The sequence below is a fragment of the Lissotriton helveticus genome, chromosome 12 (genome assembly GCF_964261635.1).
Source record: "Lissotriton helveticus chromosome 12, aLisHel1.1, whole genome shotgun sequence".
In the NCBI taxonomy this organism is placed as follows: domain Eukaryota; kingdom Metazoa; phylum Chordata; class Amphibia; order Caudata; family Salamandridae; genus Lissotriton; species Lissotriton helveticus.
In genome coordinates this window covers 443,388,501-443,412,035 of record NC_136073.1, presented here as the reverse complement: position 1 = coordinate 443,412,035, position 23,535 = coordinate 443,388,501, and the positions used below count along the sequence as shown (strand labels likewise).

The window sequence follows — 23,535 nt, the reverse complement described above, 5'->3', positions numbered from 1 at the left end:
CAAGTGAAAAAGGAATAATAGAAAGTTATTTAAGCCAATGACCACTACTGGGAATGAGGGATCTATAGACGCCTACTATTTCCTACAGAGAAAATTTTAGAACGATCTGATAAACTCTCTATTGCATGAACAGAGAAACTAAGTGAAATTAGGAATAGCTTGACAGTGATATACGGAATTGGTTACCGAAGGTGGATTAACAATGGATTATGTTGATATGAATGAGCACTTTGTGATTATTATATGTGTTGGGTCCTGAAGGTGTTTTTAACTACATGACACACCGAAACGCGCCGACAAGAGGATAAAGCATTTTTAAGTTTTCCAAAAAATTATGTTCTAATGTTTTTATATTGTGATATGCATTAAGAAATGTAAAATATTTCTGTGATCTTCTATAATCGCAGCCAAGGAAATTACTGCAAAATATATAAATTTTCCTTAATGCTGTTGTTTTAATTTTAAACAAATGTGTTCTATGAAATGTAATATGAAATGTTTTAAATGTGTTATAATTTTACTTGATTTTTTGATACAAAAAATAGTAATAAAAATATAAGAATTTCAATTTAGACTACGTGTTGCTATATATAGGGACATTCATGCTCTTTTTCTTTGGTTCACTGTAATATACACATAATTCTTGTGTTGGAGCAGTAAATATTATCAAAAGGGAAAACTTTATTTTTAGTGAAAACTATAGGAGCACACTTCATTTATAAGCAGCTTGGCCTGTGGTTTAGTATACAATATCTGGATCCAGGCTAGGAAGGGGAGATGGAAAACCCATGCGTTTCAGGATGCTCACCAGGTAATCCTACTCAAGGGAATCAAATGCTTTGGTGCGTCCAAAAAGACAGCCACCATGGATCGATCTGGGTCAGTGTCTTGCATAAGAGCAAAGAGAGTGCGTAGGTTGTGTGACGTTGCTCTGCCCGGCACAAAGCCGGACTGGTAATACTAAGGCATTCATCAGAGGGCTTATTCGATTGGCTAGTAGTTTTGCCAAAATGTTGGCGTCACAATTTATGAGCAAGAGTGGTCCATATAAGTCACATTTGTTGCCTGGTGTTCCTGGTTTCAATATAGATATAATGAGCCCTTTGAGTTTTGTTTGCAGAAGTATGCCTGCCTTTCGAGCCCCTTCGTAAAGGTTTTTTTTTTTTTTTTTAAAGAATCGGGATGAGAAAATCACTATGTTTTATAGAAATCTGCAGTAAGGCCGTGCAGGCCAGGGGTCCGACCAGACTGTAGATACTTGATTGCAGTGCATATCACGGCGTCTTCAAAGTCTGCTAATAGAAGTTCTCTCGGGGTATCCCCCAGCCATCCCAACGCTATATCATCAAAGTGCGGCTCAAACTCTTTTGGCTGCAATCTATGTGTTGTATATAGTTTTGTAGAATGCATGAAATGTCTCTAATATGTCTGAGGTGTCTTTGTTTACATGGCCATCTGAATCTATAACTTTCAAGATGGTGCTGGAAAATCTCGGTTTTAAGGTCAGCTCAGCCAGAGCCTTCCCTGGTCGTTCCCCTTCTCCTTATTGCCAGGCGCGGTGGTGTTTCCCCAAAAATTTGCATTCCCTCTCTGCTGTCTCCTGGTATTCTGTCAGCTTGTCCCCAAGTCTTTCTGTAGGTCAGTGCTAGGGTCAGATTGCAATTGAGTCTCTAGATGTTTAAGTTTAGCCTCTAGCTTCTCAAGCGTTCTACGAATGTCTTTCAGGATTCCTCCCCCTTTTTCAATGCATAATCTCCTTATGGTCACTTTAAATGCTTCCCAGACTGTGGAGAACTGGGGCACTATGTCAATTTTTCTGGGAAGAATTCCATTATATCTTTCTCCAATTCCGTACTGAATGGGATATCAAGTAGGGCATTCGCAGGCAATCTCCAAGACTAGTATGGGGTCATTGAGCAAGGTGAGGTGATTATTACCAATAAAGGTGAGTGATCAGAGTATGACAATGAAAAGAACAGATTTCCCTCAATGGCCACACAACTCTAATGTAAATATATCTCTAATTAGTAGTGAAATATTAGTGACAAAGTGATCAGAGTATGTGCACGGCAAAGCCGTGATTTAGTTAGCCATGTTTTTAACCCTCTGGTCAGAAACCATCCATCTATGAGAGACCATGAAGAATGCACCGTGGAGTAGCATGTACCCTCTCTATCAGTTGAGTGCAAGCTCCTCCGTGCATCCAATAGCCCATGTTCAGTGACTATCTCTAGCACTTGGCGTTGGGCGTTCGTGTAATGATTGGGTTGTGAGTGCTGTCGGTACATTGTCGAGTCTAATGTGACATTGAAGTCTCCGCCACATACCACGTGAGTGGAGCCTATATCCAAAACTTTCCCCCATCGGATATTGAAGAACTGAGGGTTATCGAGGTTAGGGTTGTAGCAGCATGCAATTGCTATAGACTGGGATGCCATTATCACCCTCATAATGCAATATCTACCTTCTGTATCTGCCATTTCCCCTATGGCTACATATGGGATATTCTTTTTAATAAGGATTACTGTTCCCCGAGTGTAGGTGGAATATTTCGAGACGCATCTGTGTGAAGCCCATCGGGACCCAAAAGTGGTCAGAGCAGAGGGGCCGATGTGAGTTTCTGGTAACAAGGCACAGTGTAACTTATGTCTATCTAAGTAGGCCAAGACGTGGCGGCGTTTCTTCGGGTTCCCAAGGCCTCTCACATTCCTTCTGGCGAAAGTTGTAACTAGGCGGGTCTGGGCGAAAATGTTTTTATATACATGTGTATACAAATAAACAAGACTATTACAAAAATATCAAATTTAAATACAATGCAGTCTTTAATAAATAACCCCTGAATGAAGAGTCAGAATAATTCATACATACTACAACACAAACATCCAACCTCCTACAAACTCATACAGCATTCATAAATACATATATCTGGAAAGAGCGAGACAGAGATTGCACAGTCTCCACAACCTTATAGAATGGAGACTGTGCAATCTCGGTCTCCCTCTTTCCAGATAGTAGTGGCAGTGCCATGTTGGGAGAATTCCCATCCTGAAAAATATGTAGGTACTGGAAATGTATGAGGAAAGGTGTTGATTTTAAAATGTTTCACGTAATGCAGAATGGAATCAAGCGATATGCATACAAATATGTTGAGAAATACACAGGTTTATATAATTTTGCCAATAAAGCAAGTCCTACTCGGGGGAGGTTAGATGTAATGGCTACTACCCAAGTGTAATATTACTTCAACCAAGCTACTCGCTTATAATGTAGAGCGGATGCTTCCCATGTATCATTGTTATATTCTTATTTCAGCATACATGTATCCTTGGGTACCAAGGTGAGTTTATTACTATACACAATTTAACAAGTAGCTGCTTCGTGGCTTCTTTGCAACCGCTGAGATGTCTCATTATCGGACAGATGTTTATCTGAAGGATCTCTCAATGATGCATTACCAGTGAATAGTAACGCACCCTTATCACGCTAAGATGTACTATTATTAGACACATATATAAGAGAAGAATCTCTCAATGATACATTCCCAGTGTTATCCCGTATTGCTAATCATGTGGAAGTAGGGGGTCACTGTTTTAAAGAGTCTAGTCTTAATAACACAATATATTGGTTTGGAACCTTTTCATGGATATTGTTAGATGGGGGCTAGGTCTTGAACTGTTGTATCCTTGTGTGATCGTGTGCTCTATAAAACCAGGGTGTTATACTTGGTTATAAAGACTCATAAAGAGGTCAACACTAGTCTCAATACTCTTTCAATGTAAGAGGCCCCACGTGATATTGTCATTAGGTCCCACTCTGTCAGTGAGGAGTTTGTACTCCCACAGCTGCTCTTTTTCCAGAAGTCTGTGTTCCAAATTATCACTATAACACAGGTGTTCAAGTGCTATTTTACGAGTGTTGTCACCCATTACAGTGTGTGGCATGTTCATTACACTATATGAGTACATAGGATAGACCATATGAGCACCCACACTATATGGGTGCTATATTTTGGTAGTTACATGAACAATCATACTAATGCGACCTGCCAGCACTGCTGACAGGTCACTGTTTTTAATAGATCTTTTTTTTCCACTTACAGACATAGATTAATCACTAGAACCGTATGTATAAAGTGCATGTGCATTAGGTGTGCCTGGTTTGTGTCCTTATTACAGGATTCACTAGGAGGGGTACACACTGGGCTGGACCCAGTGGAGTCCTAATGAAGAGCTATGAGGAGAACAGCCCGAAACATGTTGACAAAAACGCATTATTGAGACAACCAGACTCATTAAGGTCAATTTTCTTCTCGCTAAACGACCTCTGATTTTTAACCATAACAACTAGGGGCGATAATAAAAGAGTGGTCAACTAGTTAGGTATTTCTTTTCCTTCCACTCCCCATCACTGAACTACACATAGTATACAATGAAAATAGCTCCTACGTAATTCGCAAGTCGCAGCACACGTCAATTCGTAGAGGATTGAGAGGAACCCCAATGGTGAAGTATGCCACCTAGGGGCAACCCTGGTGGGTGAGGGGTCTCTAGATAGTATACAAAGAAAATTGCTTCTACGTAATTCGCAAGTCGCAGCACGCGTCAATTCGTAGAGGATTGAGAGGAACCCCAATGGTGAAGTATGCCACCTAGGGGCAACCCTGGTGGGTGAGGGGTCTCTAGAAAATTTTTTTTTTCTAAACAGGTGATTACAACGAATTCTTGTTGTAACCTATCTAATTCCTGAGTCCATATTTTCTTCGATACACTCGATTTATGTCTCACTAGGTAGCTGGTGCAATTGTAGTCATGAAGCAACCACTATCCTAAATGTGTCCTATCGCATAAAGAAATTGAGGGGGAGTTGAAGATCTAAAATAGGGCAAAGGCCTCAGCCCTTTTCCAACACTAAGAAATAATGGAAAAACAACCAGATCTGATCGTGGAGGCCGATCCATCGCTAAGTCTCCTTTCTCCAAAAGAACCTAGTATTCCTGCAGCAAAATGAACAAATTGTCCTCCAAAAGCCACACTGATGTATGTAGAAGAGGCAGAAGGCAGAAAGGAACTGGCAATGCACAGCCCCATTAAACCATCTGCAAGACCCTCCTGTCAGATTTTATGGCTTGCCACCTGCAGAGAAAATGAGCAATCCTGACTCCCAAGGGTGTGTGGCACAAAGGACAAACCAAAGTGGCTTGGAGGTTGCTGCCGAAGATGATGGTGACTGGGGAGTTCGCTAATCTGCTGGATCCCATACCCCGAAAGGACGGGGTGCCTGTTGTTGGGATGGTGGGCCTTGAAACTGGCTTAAGTTGAAACCCTAAGCAATGCCTCAAACAAGGAGAAATTGTTGGGGATACTCCCTTACGGGTGTGGAAAGATCAAGGCAGCATGTAATAGCTCTATTTATTTAATATTTAAAGTGCTCAAGGGCAGAGTCAGCTTTCACGCCATACCGGGGAGACAGGTCAAAAAAGTTATATTCATGTGTGGCACTGAAGCAGCACGCAAGTACCGACAACTCTGCCTAAGCAGTCTGTTGTGTCCAGGTCTGACCAGATTACATACTTAGTCGAATCCTGGCCATCTTGAATGGTAATTTGCAAATTGGCATGAAACTTTGGCATCACTGGTAAGATCTCAGCAGCCAATCCCCATAATGTATATCCCTTCCTAGGTAAGGCTAATGGAAGAAAAGATTCTCTTCTCAAATGCCTCAATTTCTTTCAACTTTCTGTCCTGGGGTAGTGTGAAAAGAATTGAAGTTAACCCTGCTTGTGGTTTCCTGTACTATGAAGCTTTCAGGAGGATGGTGCTGTGTTAGGAAGGCAGGGTTACTCAGAGTAGGTCTATGCCACCTGTCTGTTTACGAATGGCAAAAGCAGGGTTTGGTCCATATACCCATGGGGGTGTCAGTCAGTGCGTCACTGAACAGAATTAGGAGAACAGCTGACGACTGTCTGGGCTTTAACACTTCTGTCAGAACATTGGTCTTTACCTCAACGGAAGGCAACTGTAAAGCTAAGACTTTGTTTTCTTTGCCATGGTTACGCTTACTAGACGGGTGATCAGACTGCCATGGAAGGGCAAGAGTGGGACCAGCTCCGTGTCATGTGTCCAGCCTACTGGCCACTTGTAGAGCCATATAAAATTGTCAACATCATATTGTGGGAAGAGTTTGAACTCGCCATCTCTATTGTAGTGCTGTGTGAGTCAGCAATGACGGCTCCTGAGGGACTCTATAGAACTGTGACATGAAGGTTAGAGCATAGCGAAGTGAATGCACGTTTAGAATCTTTGGTTTGTGGTTACATGCAGAAGAATAAAGACTTGTTATACTAAGCTCCATGTGTGGTGTAGTCATTAGTGGGTATCCAGGCTGGGGAGAATGCTACAACTGGTGAGGAGATAGTGTATAAGACACCCGAATATCAACAGTGCTCTCCCAGCGAGTTTGCTGTGGTCCAGCAAACTTGTGTGGATGCACTGTGTACATCAGTCGAAGTGCCAAATCAACGCTTGGAGTATGTGGAGTCAAAACGAAACGCCAGTATGTGTGAAGCATTTGAAGATGACGAAAGCATCACTGATAAATCTACACATTGTTGCCCAAGAGCTTGCTGGGAAGGACATAAAAAGAGGTCTAATATTAGACTGTTGAGATTATGGGCATACATTGTGTTTGGCGCTGAATGTGATGCTGTGCATAATGTGGTTTCTGTTACAGGCTGATGCTAGGTACAGTGTTTACCAGTGGTTAGTGGTTGTACGTTTATAATCTGTTTTACTTTTACTAAGTTCACTCTGTGATGGTCTGACAGTGGTCCAGTTGGCCCTGTCATGTGTAAACAATTCCCTGGAAAATTGCAGACTACTTCTCACAAATGCGTCTACAGCGTGATGGCACCCCTTCTAAGACAGCTGAAGCCTACATGAATTTCAATGTGAAATCCAGCACACCAACTGCTATTTCATTTGAGCAAATTGTCACTGCCATGAGTCAAGATAGTGACATTCTAAAACTGAAACACAGTATTGCACATCAGGCTTGGAACCAGCACACTCGACCTCTTACCAGTGAAAGTGAGTACCAGAAGATTAAAAATGTGAAAGGTGAACTGTCTGTTACTCAGGAAGGCATTATTTTCAGAGGTTCGAGAACTGTTATTCTGGAGAGTCTGTGACAACAGATGATTGAAGTGGCCAAAGAATGACATTATAGAATCGTTGCCACAAAGCAAGCTCTCCAAGATCAAGTCTGGTTTCCCCACCTTGAAGAGAGAGTTGAAAGACAATTGAAGGCCTGTCATCTATGCAATTGCCTGTAATCGAAAACCACAAAACACACTTTAAACATGTCAGAGTTGCCAAAGCATGCATGGGAAAGAATTGCCGTGGACCTCTTCGGTCGTCTTTACAATGGACAACACCTGATGGTGATTCTTGATGAATACTCCTGTTTTCCACTGATACAAAATCTCTCATCCATCACTTAGAGTCATCGAGAGAGTAGATGGCATCTTCACGATATGGGGTGTTGCTGAAACCTTAAAATCTACATTTCAACAGACAAACATTCTCAATCATCTTAATGTGAAGCATCAGAAGACCACACCTCCTTGGCCATAGGACAATGGCCTTGTCGAACGTTTTATTTGTACTCTGAAGAAAGCTGTTCACCGAGCTGTACTGGAAAAGCTCAAACTTAAAACGGTCTAGAATTCTACTCTTCAAGTTACTGTGTGGCCCATCACTCGACCACAGGAAAAGTCCCTGCAATCTTGATGTTCTGAGAGCCATTACAACAAGTTACCTCAATGGACCACCAGAAGATCAAGTCCTGAGGAAGACATTTGTGTAATAGACTTAGGTCGTACAAAGAAAATGAAGGCCTAAACTGACAAGCAGCTACATGAAAAGGACTTTATTTTCCTGGTCTGTCAATCTAGAAAACAGAAATTGGATGCTCCCTTTGATGCCGAGCCCTTTCATGTTGTGACCCAAAGTCCTGGGAAGTCTGTTACTCGAGATTCCTCACATTTCTGACATGTGGCTCATTGCTCATCAGGCCGTTATGGCAATGTAGAAACTGGGTCTGAAAGGACAAGAGAAAACTCCTTGACTGCTGTGTTTCCTACATTGCCAACGTAGGTCATGGGCACTTCTACTGCCTTTCCACAGTTTAAGACACCTTTGGGAGGAGTTATCAAAGCACCACAAAGACTAATTAAAGAGCTACAATTGTGTATTTATCTGTAAAAAAAATGTTTTGGGGATTGGACAGGAGGAGATGTAGTGTTGTGTGATTGAGCAATGACGAAACCCTTAAGGCTTCTGATGGACTCCTTAGAACTGTGACGTAAGTGTAGCAAAGTGAATGCAGGTTTAGAATGTTGGGCTTGTGGTTTCACTCAGAAGAATAAAGACGTGTTATACTAAGCTCTGTGTGTGGCATAGTCACTAGCGGGTACCCAGGCTGGGGAAGACCCCACAACTATCACCACCATTATCACCAAAAGGTGGATGGTTCCGATCAGAGCCCGAGTCGAACAGTTGTTCGAGCACTGGAAAGTGGCTTCCTGACACAGCGATGACTCAGAATCAGAGTATAGGGAGGCCTGGTAAGTAGGCTACAGCTGAGGTCAAGACAGATATGGCTCAGAGTCAGACAGAACAATGAGTGACATCCTTCTCCGGGGTTGGTGGAGCTATTGCAGAGTTGATTCTGCTAAAAATCGGCATAGATAATTGTGCCAGGTGAAAAGTCACTTCCAGATTTGGAGCCAAACCCAAATCAGATTCAGGGGGCACAGGCAGCACCGAGGGTGGACCCGCAGATGTCAAAGAAAGTAGAGGTCTCTACGGTGCTAGGGGTATGAAGGTGCACAAGAGGGAGTCAAAATGCGTAGCATGGCCTCCTCAAACTTCTATATCTGCTGTGGCATTGCCAGCGGACCCAGTAATTTGGGATGCACCGGGATCAACTGTGGAATTGGCTACTCAGTAGGGGATCAACAGCTAGACCTCGGGGCACCTTAACTTCCTCTTGACTTCTTGGAGAGAGAATGGAAAGGGCAGTTTTAGGGCTGCCGCTTGTGATTCTTCGTGTGAATTGTGACCTACCTGAAGATTTGGATCATGACGCCCCGTAGCAGGACCGGCCCCAGAGCTAGAATGTGTATGTCATTGACTTTGAGCCCTTATGTGGCTTCCTTCAGAGCTCAACTATACACAGCTTTGAGCTCCCAAATCGCCTTTGGGTGCATCAGTGTACTGCTCGTATGACTTGGATTGTGGCTCATCCTAGACCAGAGATATACTTCACAGGGTTCTGTCACAGATATTTATTTGAGACACTCCCTACAAGGCTCAGGCCCTGTGGTTTTAGAAAGGGACATATATCCTTGCACATTGGAAAGAAATGATCAGAGAGAAAGCTTTTAAACAGATGAGAAATAGTTAGGCGGAGCTACGCAACGCCACCTACCACCACACAGGGGCTATGATTTAAAAAATCTTGCAAATCAAGTCTGGTGCCTGGGCATATTCTAATGGTGCGGAATGTTTGATTTCATCCAGGGTTAGAAATGCGAGCGTTAGGCTGGCACGTTATCATATTACTCACATCAAAAGCTAGTGAGGGTAGGACATTAGGGAAAGGTGGCCCAGGCTGGTTAAAGCTGGGTCGCTGGGAAAAGTAGACGTAGAGATTCGGGAGCAGGAACAAGAAGGGAGAGTCATGTCATGTCAGGAGTGGATAGGAGAACCAACCTTATGGAATTAATTAGAGATAAACTGAAGACACATCTCTTAAAAAAAAAATATCACCTCACCCATTAAGTAACGTCTTTCTCTATGCCGCGGTGAAGACTTTTTAACATATTAGGGTTTTGTCTTTCTGTTGAGTGCTCCACTGCTTCCCAGTTGGGTGAATGCTATAAAAGTACTCTACTTACACACCAACAGAAAGTATGCCTTCTTATCATTCTAGGATTCTACAGATGAAGACATATCTGACCATCTAGTTCACACCAAGCTGCACTTGACATCGTTCTATTTCCCAAGTATAATTTCTGTGTCCATGTGCACAACCCAAGTCTAAACGATTTTAGAACTTAGGGCTTGAGTTAGAGTTGGGTGCATGGAATGCTCGCTCACAAACGTAACAGATATCCAGTCCGCAGTATCACAAATGCCTCTGGATGTAATGCACTTGAACTAATGCGGACGTCTCACGTTTGTGAAGGAGTAACTAGCCCACCGAAATCTGAATTATGTCCTTTGATTGATATAGCCACATTACCTGAATATTAGTGCGTTTAGCTTTTAAACATTTGAAATGGTGAACTTCATATATTTCCTTTTTTCATTGGTCAACACTGCAAATAATTATTGTGAACTAAGATCGTTTAAGAAATTACATAATTACGCATTGCTAGCTTCCTTAAAAAAATCACTCAACATGTACAGGTACGTACGTTGCCATTTCTGAACGGACGTTGTTTGCAAACAGATTAGAATCTTGTATCTCTTCTGTGGTAGGAACATGGACCGGCATGAACTGTAGTTAAAGTAAAATAAACAAGCCCACATCAGTATAGTAACTACACACAATTCAGAACAAAGTGCTAAAAATATGAGTTGGCAACTACATTAGGTTTGGCTTATAAAAGAAAGTGCCTTTTCAGACACTAGTTAGTTTAGGCAATAAAAACCACCATACATGCATTTTGTCATTCATTCTTGTATTCACTAATGCAACCTTCCCACAGTAACTCATTCCTGCACATACCCATCGTTCCACAAGGAAACCCACTCAGAAATTCAACAATTATATGCAATCTAAATTAAAATAATAAAGGTCAGAAACTGAAAACATGTTCCCACTAAAACATTATAAACAAGAATTCATTATGTTGGAAGTTACTGAAATGTAGTTATTTACACTTAAGGAGGAGACCAGGAGAAGGTCCCATTCATGTACATCTAATGAGAATACTGAACACATGCACTTGGTACGGTCCACAACACATGGATTATATATTAGTGCCATTGCAATTTTTTCCACTGAAACGTGGCAGACACATGCTTACATTTAAAAATAATTACACATAGTAGTGGGTGGCCATCCTGCAATGGCTTCTTTGTACGTGGTGTATATTTTATTGAAATTCCAAAATGGTAACCATGCGTCAAGCATCATGGGGCCATCTTGGAATTGTACATTGTGAATTATGCCACTGCAAGATGGTAGCTGGTTTACAACCTGTGGCCACCCTGTAGATGAAATAAAATCTTCCACTCCATTGACAAAACGAAAGACATGTGATTGGCCTGACAGTAGTAAAAAAACAAATTAGAAAAGGAAAGAAAAAAAGGGACCCATAAAATGAGAAATGTGAAACTAATGGACTGGCCATCAAGCTCTGATACTGCTGCATACTCATTTTCAAGTGGATGTGCCCATGGGATCAGGCAACATGCCATCACTCGTGGGGTTACAGAACCACCACCCTAGGCTGTTATGTGTAGATGCAAAGTGTGAATGACACTCAAAGAGCAATGGCTGAAGAGGGCTTATGAGAGACAGAGTATTATTAGTGAGAGTTTGGTTTCGGATTAATCTTTTGATTACAAGTGACTGGCAAACAACTAACTCGGTCAGGCCCTCCTTCGAGGGTCTAGTAAAGATAATCAAAAGGCAAATCTCCTACAGTCCCAGTTTGTCAAATTAAGTAACTGACACCAAAACCCTTGCCTGTCTGTGAGATTTCATTAAACAAAATACCTGTTTACAAGTAATGCTGATTTACCAATAACAGCCTACTAGCTTTAACATATGCTTTGCACAATACATAAGCCTGCTTTTCATAATAAACAGATTAGACTTATGGCATCCGATATAACTTTTCCCAATGAGCTAATCAGGCCTACAGCCTTGGTCTTTGAATTGCCACCAGAACCAATTCATGCCTACTTCTATAACCTTTTGCACAAGACAACCAACATGCGGTCACAAAATTGCTAATGCATACAAACTACAGTTGGCATAACCACGTGCAACTACTTTTAAGAGATGCTCACAAATATTATCACAGAGTTTGTCAAAAGGCGTGAAAGTCGATGTAACCAAATACCTCTCTATAGGCTTTAACAAAATCAATAACAATTCACCCTTAAATGTCTATTTGCTTTAATATGTGCTTAACACAATACATATATGATGCCTATTGCTTTGTTATGCCTTTTCATCATAAATAGTTCAGACAATTAGCCTTGGCCTTTGGCATGTCACCACAACCATCTCAGTCTTGCTGCATTGGTCCTACGCATTCCCACATGCAGAAAGTGCAAAACAATCATTTTCCTATATTGGAGGCACATGACTTCTGCCCAATCAAATACTGTACTCAAAATAATCAACAGGAGGATGGAGCTAAAGTCCCTCCCTCAGTACTACTACGGAAAGCCTTTTTTGCTGTTGATCACACAGAAAGTAGCAATAGCTATACTGCCAAGCCACTAGTAAAAATAAAAGCAGAAGGAACAAATGATAGACTGAATGCTGAACAATGCAAAAATGCACCCCCAGTCACAAAGATCTGGGGTTAATCCATAGTTCTTTTACTAACCACGCCACCCCAGTTTGGACACAGCCATATACAAATCAGTCTTGACCGTGTTCCTCACGGGAACTGTCAAGCCCGAGCTTCTAAGCCAGATCCTCCCTTGACCGAAAACAAGCATCCTGGGACTGGTTTTGGGGTAACACCCCATATCAGTCAAGCTGTCTTGAATCCAGTAGCTTGCACAGTGCTTGTGAAATCTCTTCTCTTTAATATGTCTTCAAAGGGGGCTCTTAACAGCTCCCATAGCTGAATGACTGATTCGACAGACGTGCCAGGCACTATTGTAGGGGACGCATGTGAAGCCTTGCATGCGGTACAATTGCGATGCAAGACGCCATCATTCCCAGCAGTTGCATGAACTTGGTCATGCTTGGTTGGGTTGAAATTGTAGAAGTATAGCCCGAGTATTGCAAATTCTGGCTACAATGGGAGAGGCTAGAGCGTTGACTGGCTCCTAAGTACGACTGCATCTGCGAATGATGCAGGTGAGATTTCTGGGCATTGATGGTGAACCCCAGTTGATGAAGTAGATCTATTGTGATCTGTGTGTGTTGTAAATAAGACTGGTGAGTGCTGGCTTTGATGAATAGGGGAATATATTGTCTTTTGAGATGAGCAGCGACAACTTCCAGGCATTTGGTAAAAACTCTGGGTGCTGCAGTCACTCTGAAGGGAAGCAACTTGAACTGGTAATGCTTGCCTGCTATCACAAATCTGAGGTATTTACGATGAGCCGGATGAATTAGAACATGAAAATGTGTCTTTTAGATCTATAGTAGACATAAAATCTGCTCTTTGCAAAAGTGGGAGTACCTGTTGAAGCTTCACCATATGGAAGTGATCTGACAGTATATAGTGGTTTAACTCTCTGAAATCCAGAATATGCCTTAGGGAACCGTCCTTTTTGGTAATGAGAAAACACTTAGAGTAGACCCCCGAGCCCTGGTACTGTTTTAGGACATCTCTATTTCTCCTTTTAGTAAGAGAGAATTAACCTCTTGTTGTAGCAATTGCAGGTGTTGTGGAGACAATTTGTGGGTTTGAGGTGGAATATTTGGGGGATTGCTGGTGAGCTCCATGCAATAACCATGTTGGATGATTCCAATGACTCATTTGTCCGAAGTTATGGACTGCCATACGGGGCGAAATTGTTGCAGTCTTCCCTCGACAGGAGTGGTGTAGTCAGGGGGAAGCGTGGGCAAGTCACTGTTTATCAGGGGAAGTGAAGCAACAAGGTGTGTTGCCCTTACCCCTGCCTTGGAAGTTGTTGCCTCTATAACCACCTCTAAAACCTCCTCTGGATGGAGAGGACTGGTTGTTACCTTTATATGTTGAGGTATTCTGATGTGGGATAGGGTTTTAGACCCTCCTCTGTAAAAGGAGCGACACAAGGAGCCCCTGTTGGACGGAGACTGGAGCACTCTCATGGACAAGGCTACTTCAGTGTCATTTTTCATCTCCTCTAACGCTTTATCTATGCTTGGGCCAAAGAGATGTTCCTTATCAAAAGGTGTATTAAGGATGGATTGTTGAACTTCTGGCTTGAACCCAGAAATTCTTAAACAAGCGTGTATTCTGAGCAAGATGCTAGTATTAACTTCCCTAACCGCTGTGTCTGCAGCATCTAGAGCACTATGTACAGAGGGGTTAGGAATGACTTTACCTTCATTTACTAAGTCCTGAGCCTTAGCTTTATGCTCATCTGGGAGATTGGGAGATATTGAAACAGTTGCTCCATCTCATCCCAGTGTGCCCTGTCATACCTGGCTAAGAGACCCTGCATATTGGCAATGCACCACTGAGTCGCAGCTACGCGCTTGCCAGAAACACCAATTAATTTGGATTCTTTATCTGGTGGAGGAGCATCTCCTGATGTTTGTGAATTAGCCTGCTTACAGGCGTTAGACACTACTAGAGAATCTAATGGTAATTGGCCTTTGATAAATAAGGGTTATGTAGGGAAAGCCTTATATTTTTTGTCAACCCTAGGAGTCAATATGCGTGCTCTTACTGGGTCCTTAAAAATCTCATCAGCGTGTCTTTAAGCATGGGAAGGGTTTGTCTTCCCCCGACAAGTGTAGTGTGTGACCTGTGTGTGGATCCTAAAGTTTTGAACCGGAAATCTTCCTCTAATGATTCTTTTTGCAATGTCACCCCATGATATTGTGCAGCCCTGGCAAGGAGTTATTCATGAGATGCATTGTTGTCTGGAGGCAATGGCTTGGCTGGGTAAAGGTCTGGATCAGTATCTGCTGGGGGATCGATTGTATAATCTGTCCATGGATCTGATGGAAGATGTATGCCCCATCATCAGCATCGTCATCTGTATGGTGTGGTTGTGGAGAATCCAGAGGTGTAATTTACAAAGGATTCTCAGGTAGAGAAGGAGGTGGTGGCGGTGATGGCAGACGCAAATGACTTGTGGCAACACATTTTCTTTTTAAAGGGACCTTGTAAGAAGGGTCTTCATCAAGAAGCTTGCGTTTGTGAGGAGGCTTGGTGTGAATACGGCCAGTGTCCGGGTTAATATAAAGTTTCTTTTGCTTCGGATCTGGAGTTAAAGGAACAATGTCTATATTTAGATCTGTAGGGGTGTCTGCCTGTTTCGGCACCAACGTTTTCAGTGTTGTTGGTTTCAGTGCCACTGCATTCAAGCTAGCCTGGCTGAGGAAGGGTGTTATCCAGAAACCGGTCCCAGGATGCTAGATTCTGGTTCAGGGAAGACCTGGCTTGGAAGTTCGGGCTGGAATGGTCCCATGAGGCACAGGGTCATGACTGATTTGCATGTAGCTAGGTCTGAACTGAGGTGGCGAAGTAAGCTAAAGGTTGATGATGGATTTAACCCAGATCCGTGACTTGAGTGAGTGTCTTTAAAGGTTCAGCACTCCGTCCATGATTTCCTTGTGTTTGACATTTTCGGTGCCCGCATGGAGGCTTTCGGCTCGGAGGATTTCAGCTCCGAGCTGAGCTTGTGTTTGGAACCAGATGGCTTTGGATGACTCTTACAGAACCGGAAGGCTTGACTTGGTGTTGCTGAGCCTGGAGGTTTGGCGTTGGAAATGTCGTCTCGGTGCCGGCCTTGGCCAGAAGGCAGAGGTGGTGCCGAAGCCTTCAGGTTTTTCGGATTAGTTTGTGGAGGCAAGGGTTCTTTGGTACTCGCGTCACCTAGTCCCGGCGCAGTTCTTTGACGTCGAGGTCTATCTCGAGCTACGAGTCTGAGTCTTGAATGGAGAAGGCTCCCTCCTTCTCTACCACTGATGCCCCAACGTCTTCCTGACCGGAGTCTTCATTGAAGATGTTCGGTGTGTCTTCGATGCTTTGATGCTGCATCTCTCGACGTCAAGCCTGACAATCGCAAAGAGTTTTTTTTGATCGGAACAATCTGCAAGCGGCAAAGTCTTGTTCTTTGTGCTCAGAATAGATGCGCTAGCTGCACACTTCCTGTGAGTCGTGCGCGGATACTTTGCGTGGCACCGAGGACAGAATTTAAATGGAGTCCGATCCATCGATGGAGAGCTGACTAGGCGTAGTTAGGCCCGAAGGCCGTCCACAAAGCTTTCCGATTGAAAAGTCGATTCCGTTGTCAAAAATGATATGCGTAGAAGTGGGAAATGCGTACGAAAACAATACCGTCCATCGTAGAGAGGATTGCGCGTCAAGGGGTTCTCTAAGAACGTTTTTTTAGCCAGAGCGCAGCAATACACATTCAAACCAGAAGGTGGACAAAAAACAATTTAACAATTGAGTCGATGCCCATGCGCACATTTACCGAAAAAAGGAGTCACTTTACCTCGTGACTAAGAAAGACTTCTTCGAAGAGAAACAACTTGCAAACATACGGATCCAACACTAGATGGCAGGAGTATGCAAAACATGTGTATCTACAACACACATGCCTCGAACATAATCTTTCAACACTAAATGAAGGTAACGATATTCAAGCATGGGGCATTATGGAAGAGTAGGGATGAAAGAAAGAAAGGGGACTTCGCTCTTACCATGAACCCAGTCATCATGTTGCCGTACCCAGTAATGACAAATACAGCCTTAGTACAAGAGACGTGTTGAACTCTCCTCCATACCCCCATCACCTCATTGCTGCAGGAGATGGCCAGCTAGACAAGTAGGGTAAATGTCAATACACCACCACTAAAAACATAGCGAGACATCATGTTCTTCATTCTCTTCAAATACAAATGTCTTTGTCACGGCTAAACTGACATGGTGGCTAGGTATATTATGTACAAAAAGAGCTACCTCTTTTCCAAAAGGGACTGAGATAGTTTCTGGAAGTGTTAAGATTTTGGGCATGGATGCAGGTGCTGTAGCTAGAACTGGGTTGCTCAGGGCAAACTTTCTCTACCTCAAGGCAAGGAAATTGGCATCCTTCTCCAGCCTGAATATCCCACTTGCAGTGAAGGAACCTGATAAATGGTCAACAATAAAGGAGAGTCCATTTTGGGAAAATTTGGAAGGGACAAAAGTAGGTACACTCTGATAATTTCTGATCGCAGAGACCCTTTAATGACTAGACAAAGTACAATTTGATTCAGATACTAAGGTCCTCATTATGCGTGGCCTCTTGATTTCAATGTGGTGTGTAGCAGCAGCATTTACCTGCCCCATTGGAAATGGGACATCTGTGTTGTTCCAGAGAACATGATTTTCTTTATATGAGGAAGTACCCGTGAATCAGAATTACTACTTTGTCATGTAATTCCACATTTCTAAGGGAAACCCACAAGGCCCAACTTGTATTGGCCTGTATTTCCCCCGAAGTTACAGATAACCTGGGTGTCAGCAATTCTGGGTTACAGAAAATCCAGACCTTTTTCTGTTGCTCACATAATGAGGGACTAAGGGCCTGATTTCTGCTTTGGTAAATGGTACTCTGTCTATCAGGGTGGCAGAAGACTTTACCTCCACCAACCTGACAGACTACCAGTCACAAAATCTCAATATGACTGCTGACTGATCAGTCACCTCCGTAAATTGAAAGGAAGCCCTGAGAGTGCAGTGGTTTTCAATTTACAAAAGTTTTGTGGGTGACCGCTTTTGGTTTTGACTGCGGTTCACTAAACGTTTTCTAAAATGTGAGTTTTTTTAGACACAAACTCCGAAATCAAAATATTGTTCCTAAAAAACAAATAATTAATGACCCCCATACCATGGGAACTTTCTACCAGGGTGTAGGGTGATTTTTATTTTTTTTCAAAACAGACAGGTTTTTGTCCTAGCGGGGACAGGAAAAAAATACATAAAACCATCCACCTTACATAGGGATGGAAGCATAATGTCTTTTCTCCGATGACCCGTAAACCATTGGGCGATCAGAGGAAGCTTTCCATCGACAGGCCCAAAGGGGGCTCTGTCAACGGAACACTTATGGCCGCTCTCTCTAAATGAGATAGGTGGAACAAGGGTTTGGTGGGCAGGGACCTTTACCTGATCTGCAACAGAGTACCCTGTCGACCAAACTCTAGATTGGGCTCTAAGTGTGAAAAGTAAGAAGTGTAAAATTAGCAGTAGGAATTCGGAAAAGCAGCTTGATTTCAGAATTTTGGAGTACAATCTTCAAGTACTACAAAAGGGAAGTAAACTGGGAAACTGAATGTGTGGTGTTTGTCTTTACTCACTCTGTTTGGGATATAGCGGTTTTGTCACAGGGCAAAATCAGAAAATAAAAAAATTAACTTAATGTTGAAGGAAAAAAGGGTCAGCAGATTCTCACCTCAATTTCAACATTTGTGTAGAGCTGGCATAGAGTCATCAGCAATGTCTGTTTACTAAGAACAATAAAAACGTATGTTAATGAAAAGTCAATTTATGGGCAATATAATTTGATAAAATCTCTAGCACTGAATACATTAAGAAAAGAAGTCTACGGTTTGTGATGATACTGTGACAAACTCAACCTGAGTTAATGACAATGGCCTCTGAAGGGTCATGGCCTCTGTATTTGCATTTTTGACTGATGCACCTTTGACCAGATAGCTAGAACTGTTGATCCTAATAAGAGGAGTTGTGCTTAAAAAAGCCAAAGATGATCCACTTAAACTGAGAGGCCACTATCAATTATAATTAGAAGTATGAAAGACATCATATTCGACCTTAGATTCTCTTTTATTACGTCACTTTGGTAGCCCACCAAAAGAGCTACATTTTTGCAGATCATTTTTTCACTTTGATTATTTTGGCCACTTTTACATGTCTCGCCTAGGTGCAGATATAACTGTATTTTGTCAGAAACACAATGGACTTTGGGTCAGCCCCTTGCCAATAGTAGATTAATTTTTGCCCATCTCAGTGTCATTGTCTTGATCCAATGGCTTTCTTTACTGTTCTTTTGTTTACCCTGTCCGTGGGACATTTGCTGCTTTACCGTGCACTTCTGACACAAGGAATTTTTTTTTAACTTTACTTTTACTTTTAGAATACCATGTTAGAAAATGACTTTTCTCACTTCTCTTTTTGCTCTTTTCCTGCTGCTTAAGTCCCCTCACCTCTCCTTTTGGATGTTGCTCCCCCACCACTCCCACTTACATTTTATGCTTCTTAACAGTGTCTGACAGCAGCACACTGCTAACAGGACTCTAGCTTTCCTGCTCATCCAGTTGCTCCCTGTACCTCATTCTTTCCGCTACATATATATATTTTTTTTAACACACACACATTTGTTTTTAGGGCCTGGAAGCTGTACAGTGCTACCAGGCTACTCCTTGCTTTTTGTTGCACAACATCTCACACAAATGATGTTTTTTTAAATTTACTGTACCGAAATGACTGTCTATATTGTGGAACAATGAATTAAATTAGAAAAAAGAAATCCAAATTGCTGCAGGTGTGTCATTATGCATGCACCCACATACACGTGCACTCCAGCTGTCACCAAAGGCTTTTTTTACTGATAAATATTCAAAGATAAACATTTGTATGTTCTCAGGAATAGACAATCATTTTGGAACGGTGTTTATCAGAAACTAAAAGAGAAATTTTCTAAAATGATCATCCCTGCATGTGCTTGCTAGTTCACGCATCATTGGCCGTCTTGGAATTGTATTTTATTTTTTATTCTTCACGTGATGCAAAGAAACAATAGCATAGCCAATAGATCTATAGCACAGAAGACGAGCCCTACAGGCTATGCCAATCCTAGTTTAACCGTGTTACTTGAGAAAAACATTCTTCAGGTCTTCTAAATGGTATTAGGTTTACACATATATGTTAGTAGGTGCTGGCATTTACATAGTGCTAACCTAGCTGTCAAGGAACAAAGTGCTGTACATATTATAGAAGAAGGGGTAATTTAGTATTATGTACAATGCGAATGAAGGATGTGTTAAAATTATATTAATATTTTTCGGCACATCAGCATTATTGTGTATTATATAGAGTCATGCCTCTAACAGATGTACTTCATGCACCTACAAAAGGTGAAATGTTACACTCAAAGTGGCCACCCAGTTAATAATTATACAATTATTTCGGTACAGCACTATAAAGGTTTCATAGAAGTAAAGTTGGTTGACTCTAGACCTGTGTTTATTTCAATAACTATGAAAGGCACAAATTTACGGTGGTGGATATAATTTAACAGGGGTTAACAAAGCTCAATAACATCACTAAGGCAAGAATTGACAATACACTGACTTACATTCAGAAAATTCAATTTAAAGCATCCACTAAATAAAGGTAAAGAAAACATAGGTTTGTGTAAGCGGATATATTTTTTACGCAATTCACTGGGTAACTTACACCGTATACCCCTGCCACGTCCAGGTAACTGTATCCTAAAGAAAACAAAAACATTTAAAAATTCAAAAGAAAGGACTTGCACCACTTAAATTATTACTCATAAGTTCACTCCGAAAAAGATAAAAGATGTGTAGGTGTCCCCTAATAGTGACTGTCAAAAAGATGACATTTACCAATATGTTAAGAATGTTGTATTTATATTGGCATGAAGAATAAGTCAGCGTCTGTGTTAAGTTATTCTTTCTACTCCACCCCATTTGTTTCAAATGATCCCCGCAAGGAAGGACCCAGAGCATACGCCTCAGAACAAAACTAGATACCAAAAGAATGCACCGTTCTCCCATGCCACAGTCTCTTTCCCGATTTACTCTCAGTGCACGGAGCCTGTATGGACTTTAAATATATGCACCATGTAGGGTAATCGACAGGAGGTGCATATGAAGAAGGAGGTAGTGAGGAAAAAGGTGTACTACTGTCACCATGCAAAGGAAAAGATTACTTACCTATAACCATAGTTTCCCCTTGTTGGCATGTTTCACAGATATCCAAATTGCAAGGATCTACAGTAAACTCAATTGGACTGTATATGTACTTAGAGAAAATTCATGATTACAAATGGGAGGGAAAACTGCGCTACTGATTTCACTTCCCATGCACATTTCACAGGGAAAAACCAGTTGGAATCTGCGTAGGGAAAAGGGCCTGAAATGAGGGGAAAACATGATTACATACATAAATACCCCTGGTTATTTCCCACTTCAGAGTAATGAGCCACTAATACTTCACCTCAGAATTACCATGCCACATGGTATTGGTAACTGCAGGTGCAGGATTACCGATACATTAACCCTCACAACTTTTAATGGAGGCCTAAGAGTTCAGGACTATGTCATGAAATAATGAAACCAGGACTGTGATACAGTACTACCACAATATATCCGTTGAGTATACCAGTACTATAACATAATCAGTGTTTCATGGAGGGTCGCAGAAACGAAAAGCACGGAAGGTAAGACTCGTGTAAAATGAAACATCCATATGAAAGTGAGCTATATGTGCAGGGAATGGGGGCAGTAAAGGATTGACTACACCTTTCATAGAAGGTCCTATTTGGCCCAATGAGGGAATGCTCTCCTCTCTTTGCAGTGGAGGGGAATCAGACAGAGCTGTGTACTGGCACTTTTTTTGTTTTCCCTCGTTGGTATTTGTGTGGATGGTGCTCTCTGCACTGTGCAGGCCGATGCACCAAACATGGCAGGCAAGCCTGTTCCTCTTATATGTCGACAACGCGGTGTTATCTAGGACAACAAATGTCCTCCAGAAATTGATGAATGCATTTGGGGAATTTAAGGTTTCCCAAAAATGATCATCAATAACTCCAAAACATTTACTATGGTCAGTGGGAAGATGAAGCAGCGATGTAGATCTTTTTTATTGGGGATTCAGCTATTGTTAGAGTTAAAATTTTGTTATTTGGGGATTCTATATTTGTGAGCAATGGCGCATGGTCGCAATAGGTTGCTAATGCTAGGCCCAGGATGACCAGGAATTGCCAGAGGATTTTGGGGTTTTTACACAAGTAAGGCATTCGACCACTTAAAGAGATAGTAGGCATATGTTAAGCAAGAGGACTGTCCACCACCATATTTGGAGGAGGTCTGTGGGATTATATCTCCAGTAGCCCTCTCCAGGTAGAGGAGAATTCCTTTTTGAAGCGGCTGGTATGCCTGTCTGCCACGCCTCAAGGCTAATCAGTGATTATTCACAGGGAAGTTGGACTGCAAGATCTGCTCCTTCTAAAACTCCTATTACTGTGGTTCTCAATCTAGTCCACAGTGGAAGCTGGTTTTGCCAAATCAATAATTTTAGACTGTCTTGCCCTGGAGCCATGTTTTAAATATCCCTAGGCTCTCTTACACCAGTGCATTCTTCAGTAGTTTATTTAATATTGAACCTTGATAAAAGTCCTATCAAGAGATGGTTTCTTAATTATAGGTTGGATCATAGAATGTGTGCTGAGTTAAGGAAGTCGACCGTTGCCTTTTACAGGTCATCTGCCCTACCGATTGGTTGTCAATATTACTTATCTTGTGTGACACATATTCAGCATTGTGTTGTATTGTCTATTTCGCACATCATTTAGGGCCAGATGTACGACACTAAATTGCATGTGCAAATGGGTTTGCGACCCTTTTGCGGATGCAAAATGTTACAGGGACATGGACAATTATAAATTTGTGTCTCATAATTTATTTGTGACTTGCTAATTAGGAATTGCGAGTCGCTATTAGGAAGGGGCGTGCCAAGGGGGTCCTTTCCTAATAGCGAGTCTCTACTCTATGTAAGAATGTTTTGCGACTGCAATTGCAGTTGCAAAACACTCACAAATTACCGCCCTCTTCAAGAGGGGGGTAATGGGGTCGCAAATGGGAAGGGGTCCCCAGGGGGACCCTTTCCCCTTTGTGATAGGCTACAAAAATATTTTTTTAAGGGCAGACAGTGGTCCCAGGGATCACTAACTGCCCTTAAAAAATGAAACTAAAACATTTAATTGTTTTTTTTTTAAATGCATCCAGTTTTCCCTTTAAGGAAACGTGCTGCTTTTTTTCTTTTTTAAAACTGCTTTATTGAAAAGCTGTCCCAGACATGGAGGTCTGCTGAGCCCAGCAGGCCACCATCCCTGGGAGGGCCAGCCATTCCCAATAGGGTCGCAAATTGCGAGTTTCTCGTTAATATTCGTGTTAAAAATTAAGGCTCTTTTGTGGTATAACCAATTGAGCCTCTCCTTTTTCGAGGGACGAGGGGGTGCAAAGAGCACTAGTAAAGTAACAAGATGCCAAACAGGGAAGAGAGTTATGACTTGAGTAAGAAAGCTGCCTGAGTGCTCAGCACCATTTTGATCAGGAAAATGGATATGTAGGGAGGTTGCACTGAAGGTGCCTGTAGTTCACTGGTACAACAATAGGACATAATCACAGTAAGTAAGAAAGACTACATGGGCAGGAAACACAGCGAAGTGCTATGATTTGGCTTGAAGGACAGACTGCAACTTTGGCATCACAAACTGCTTGGGAGTGAACGTGTATCAAACCTTTAATACATTTAATCACAACTGGAAGTTTGAATAAGGGTTGTTCGCCAAGTGCAGT

General features: G+C 42.0%; 1 protein-coding gene across 1 annotated transcript in view; it reads right to left on the bottom strand.

The window, feature by feature from the left end:
* Positions 1-23,535, bottom strand: part of LPCAT2 (lysophosphatidylcholine acyltransferase 2) — a 324,634-nt gene that overhangs the window by 109,336 nt on the left and 191,763 nt on the right. The window contains exons 7-9 of the mRNA XM_078671525.1: positions 20,387-20,421; positions 18,363-18,417; positions 10,481-10,563 (exon numbers count right to left, since the gene is read on the bottom strand). Of these exons, the coding sequence (XP_078527651.1) occupies positions 10,481-10,563; positions 18,363-18,417; positions 20,387-20,421 (173 nt within the window). The remainder of the gene's footprint in view (positions 1-10,480; positions 10,564-18,362; positions 18,418-20,386; positions 20,422-23,535) is intronic.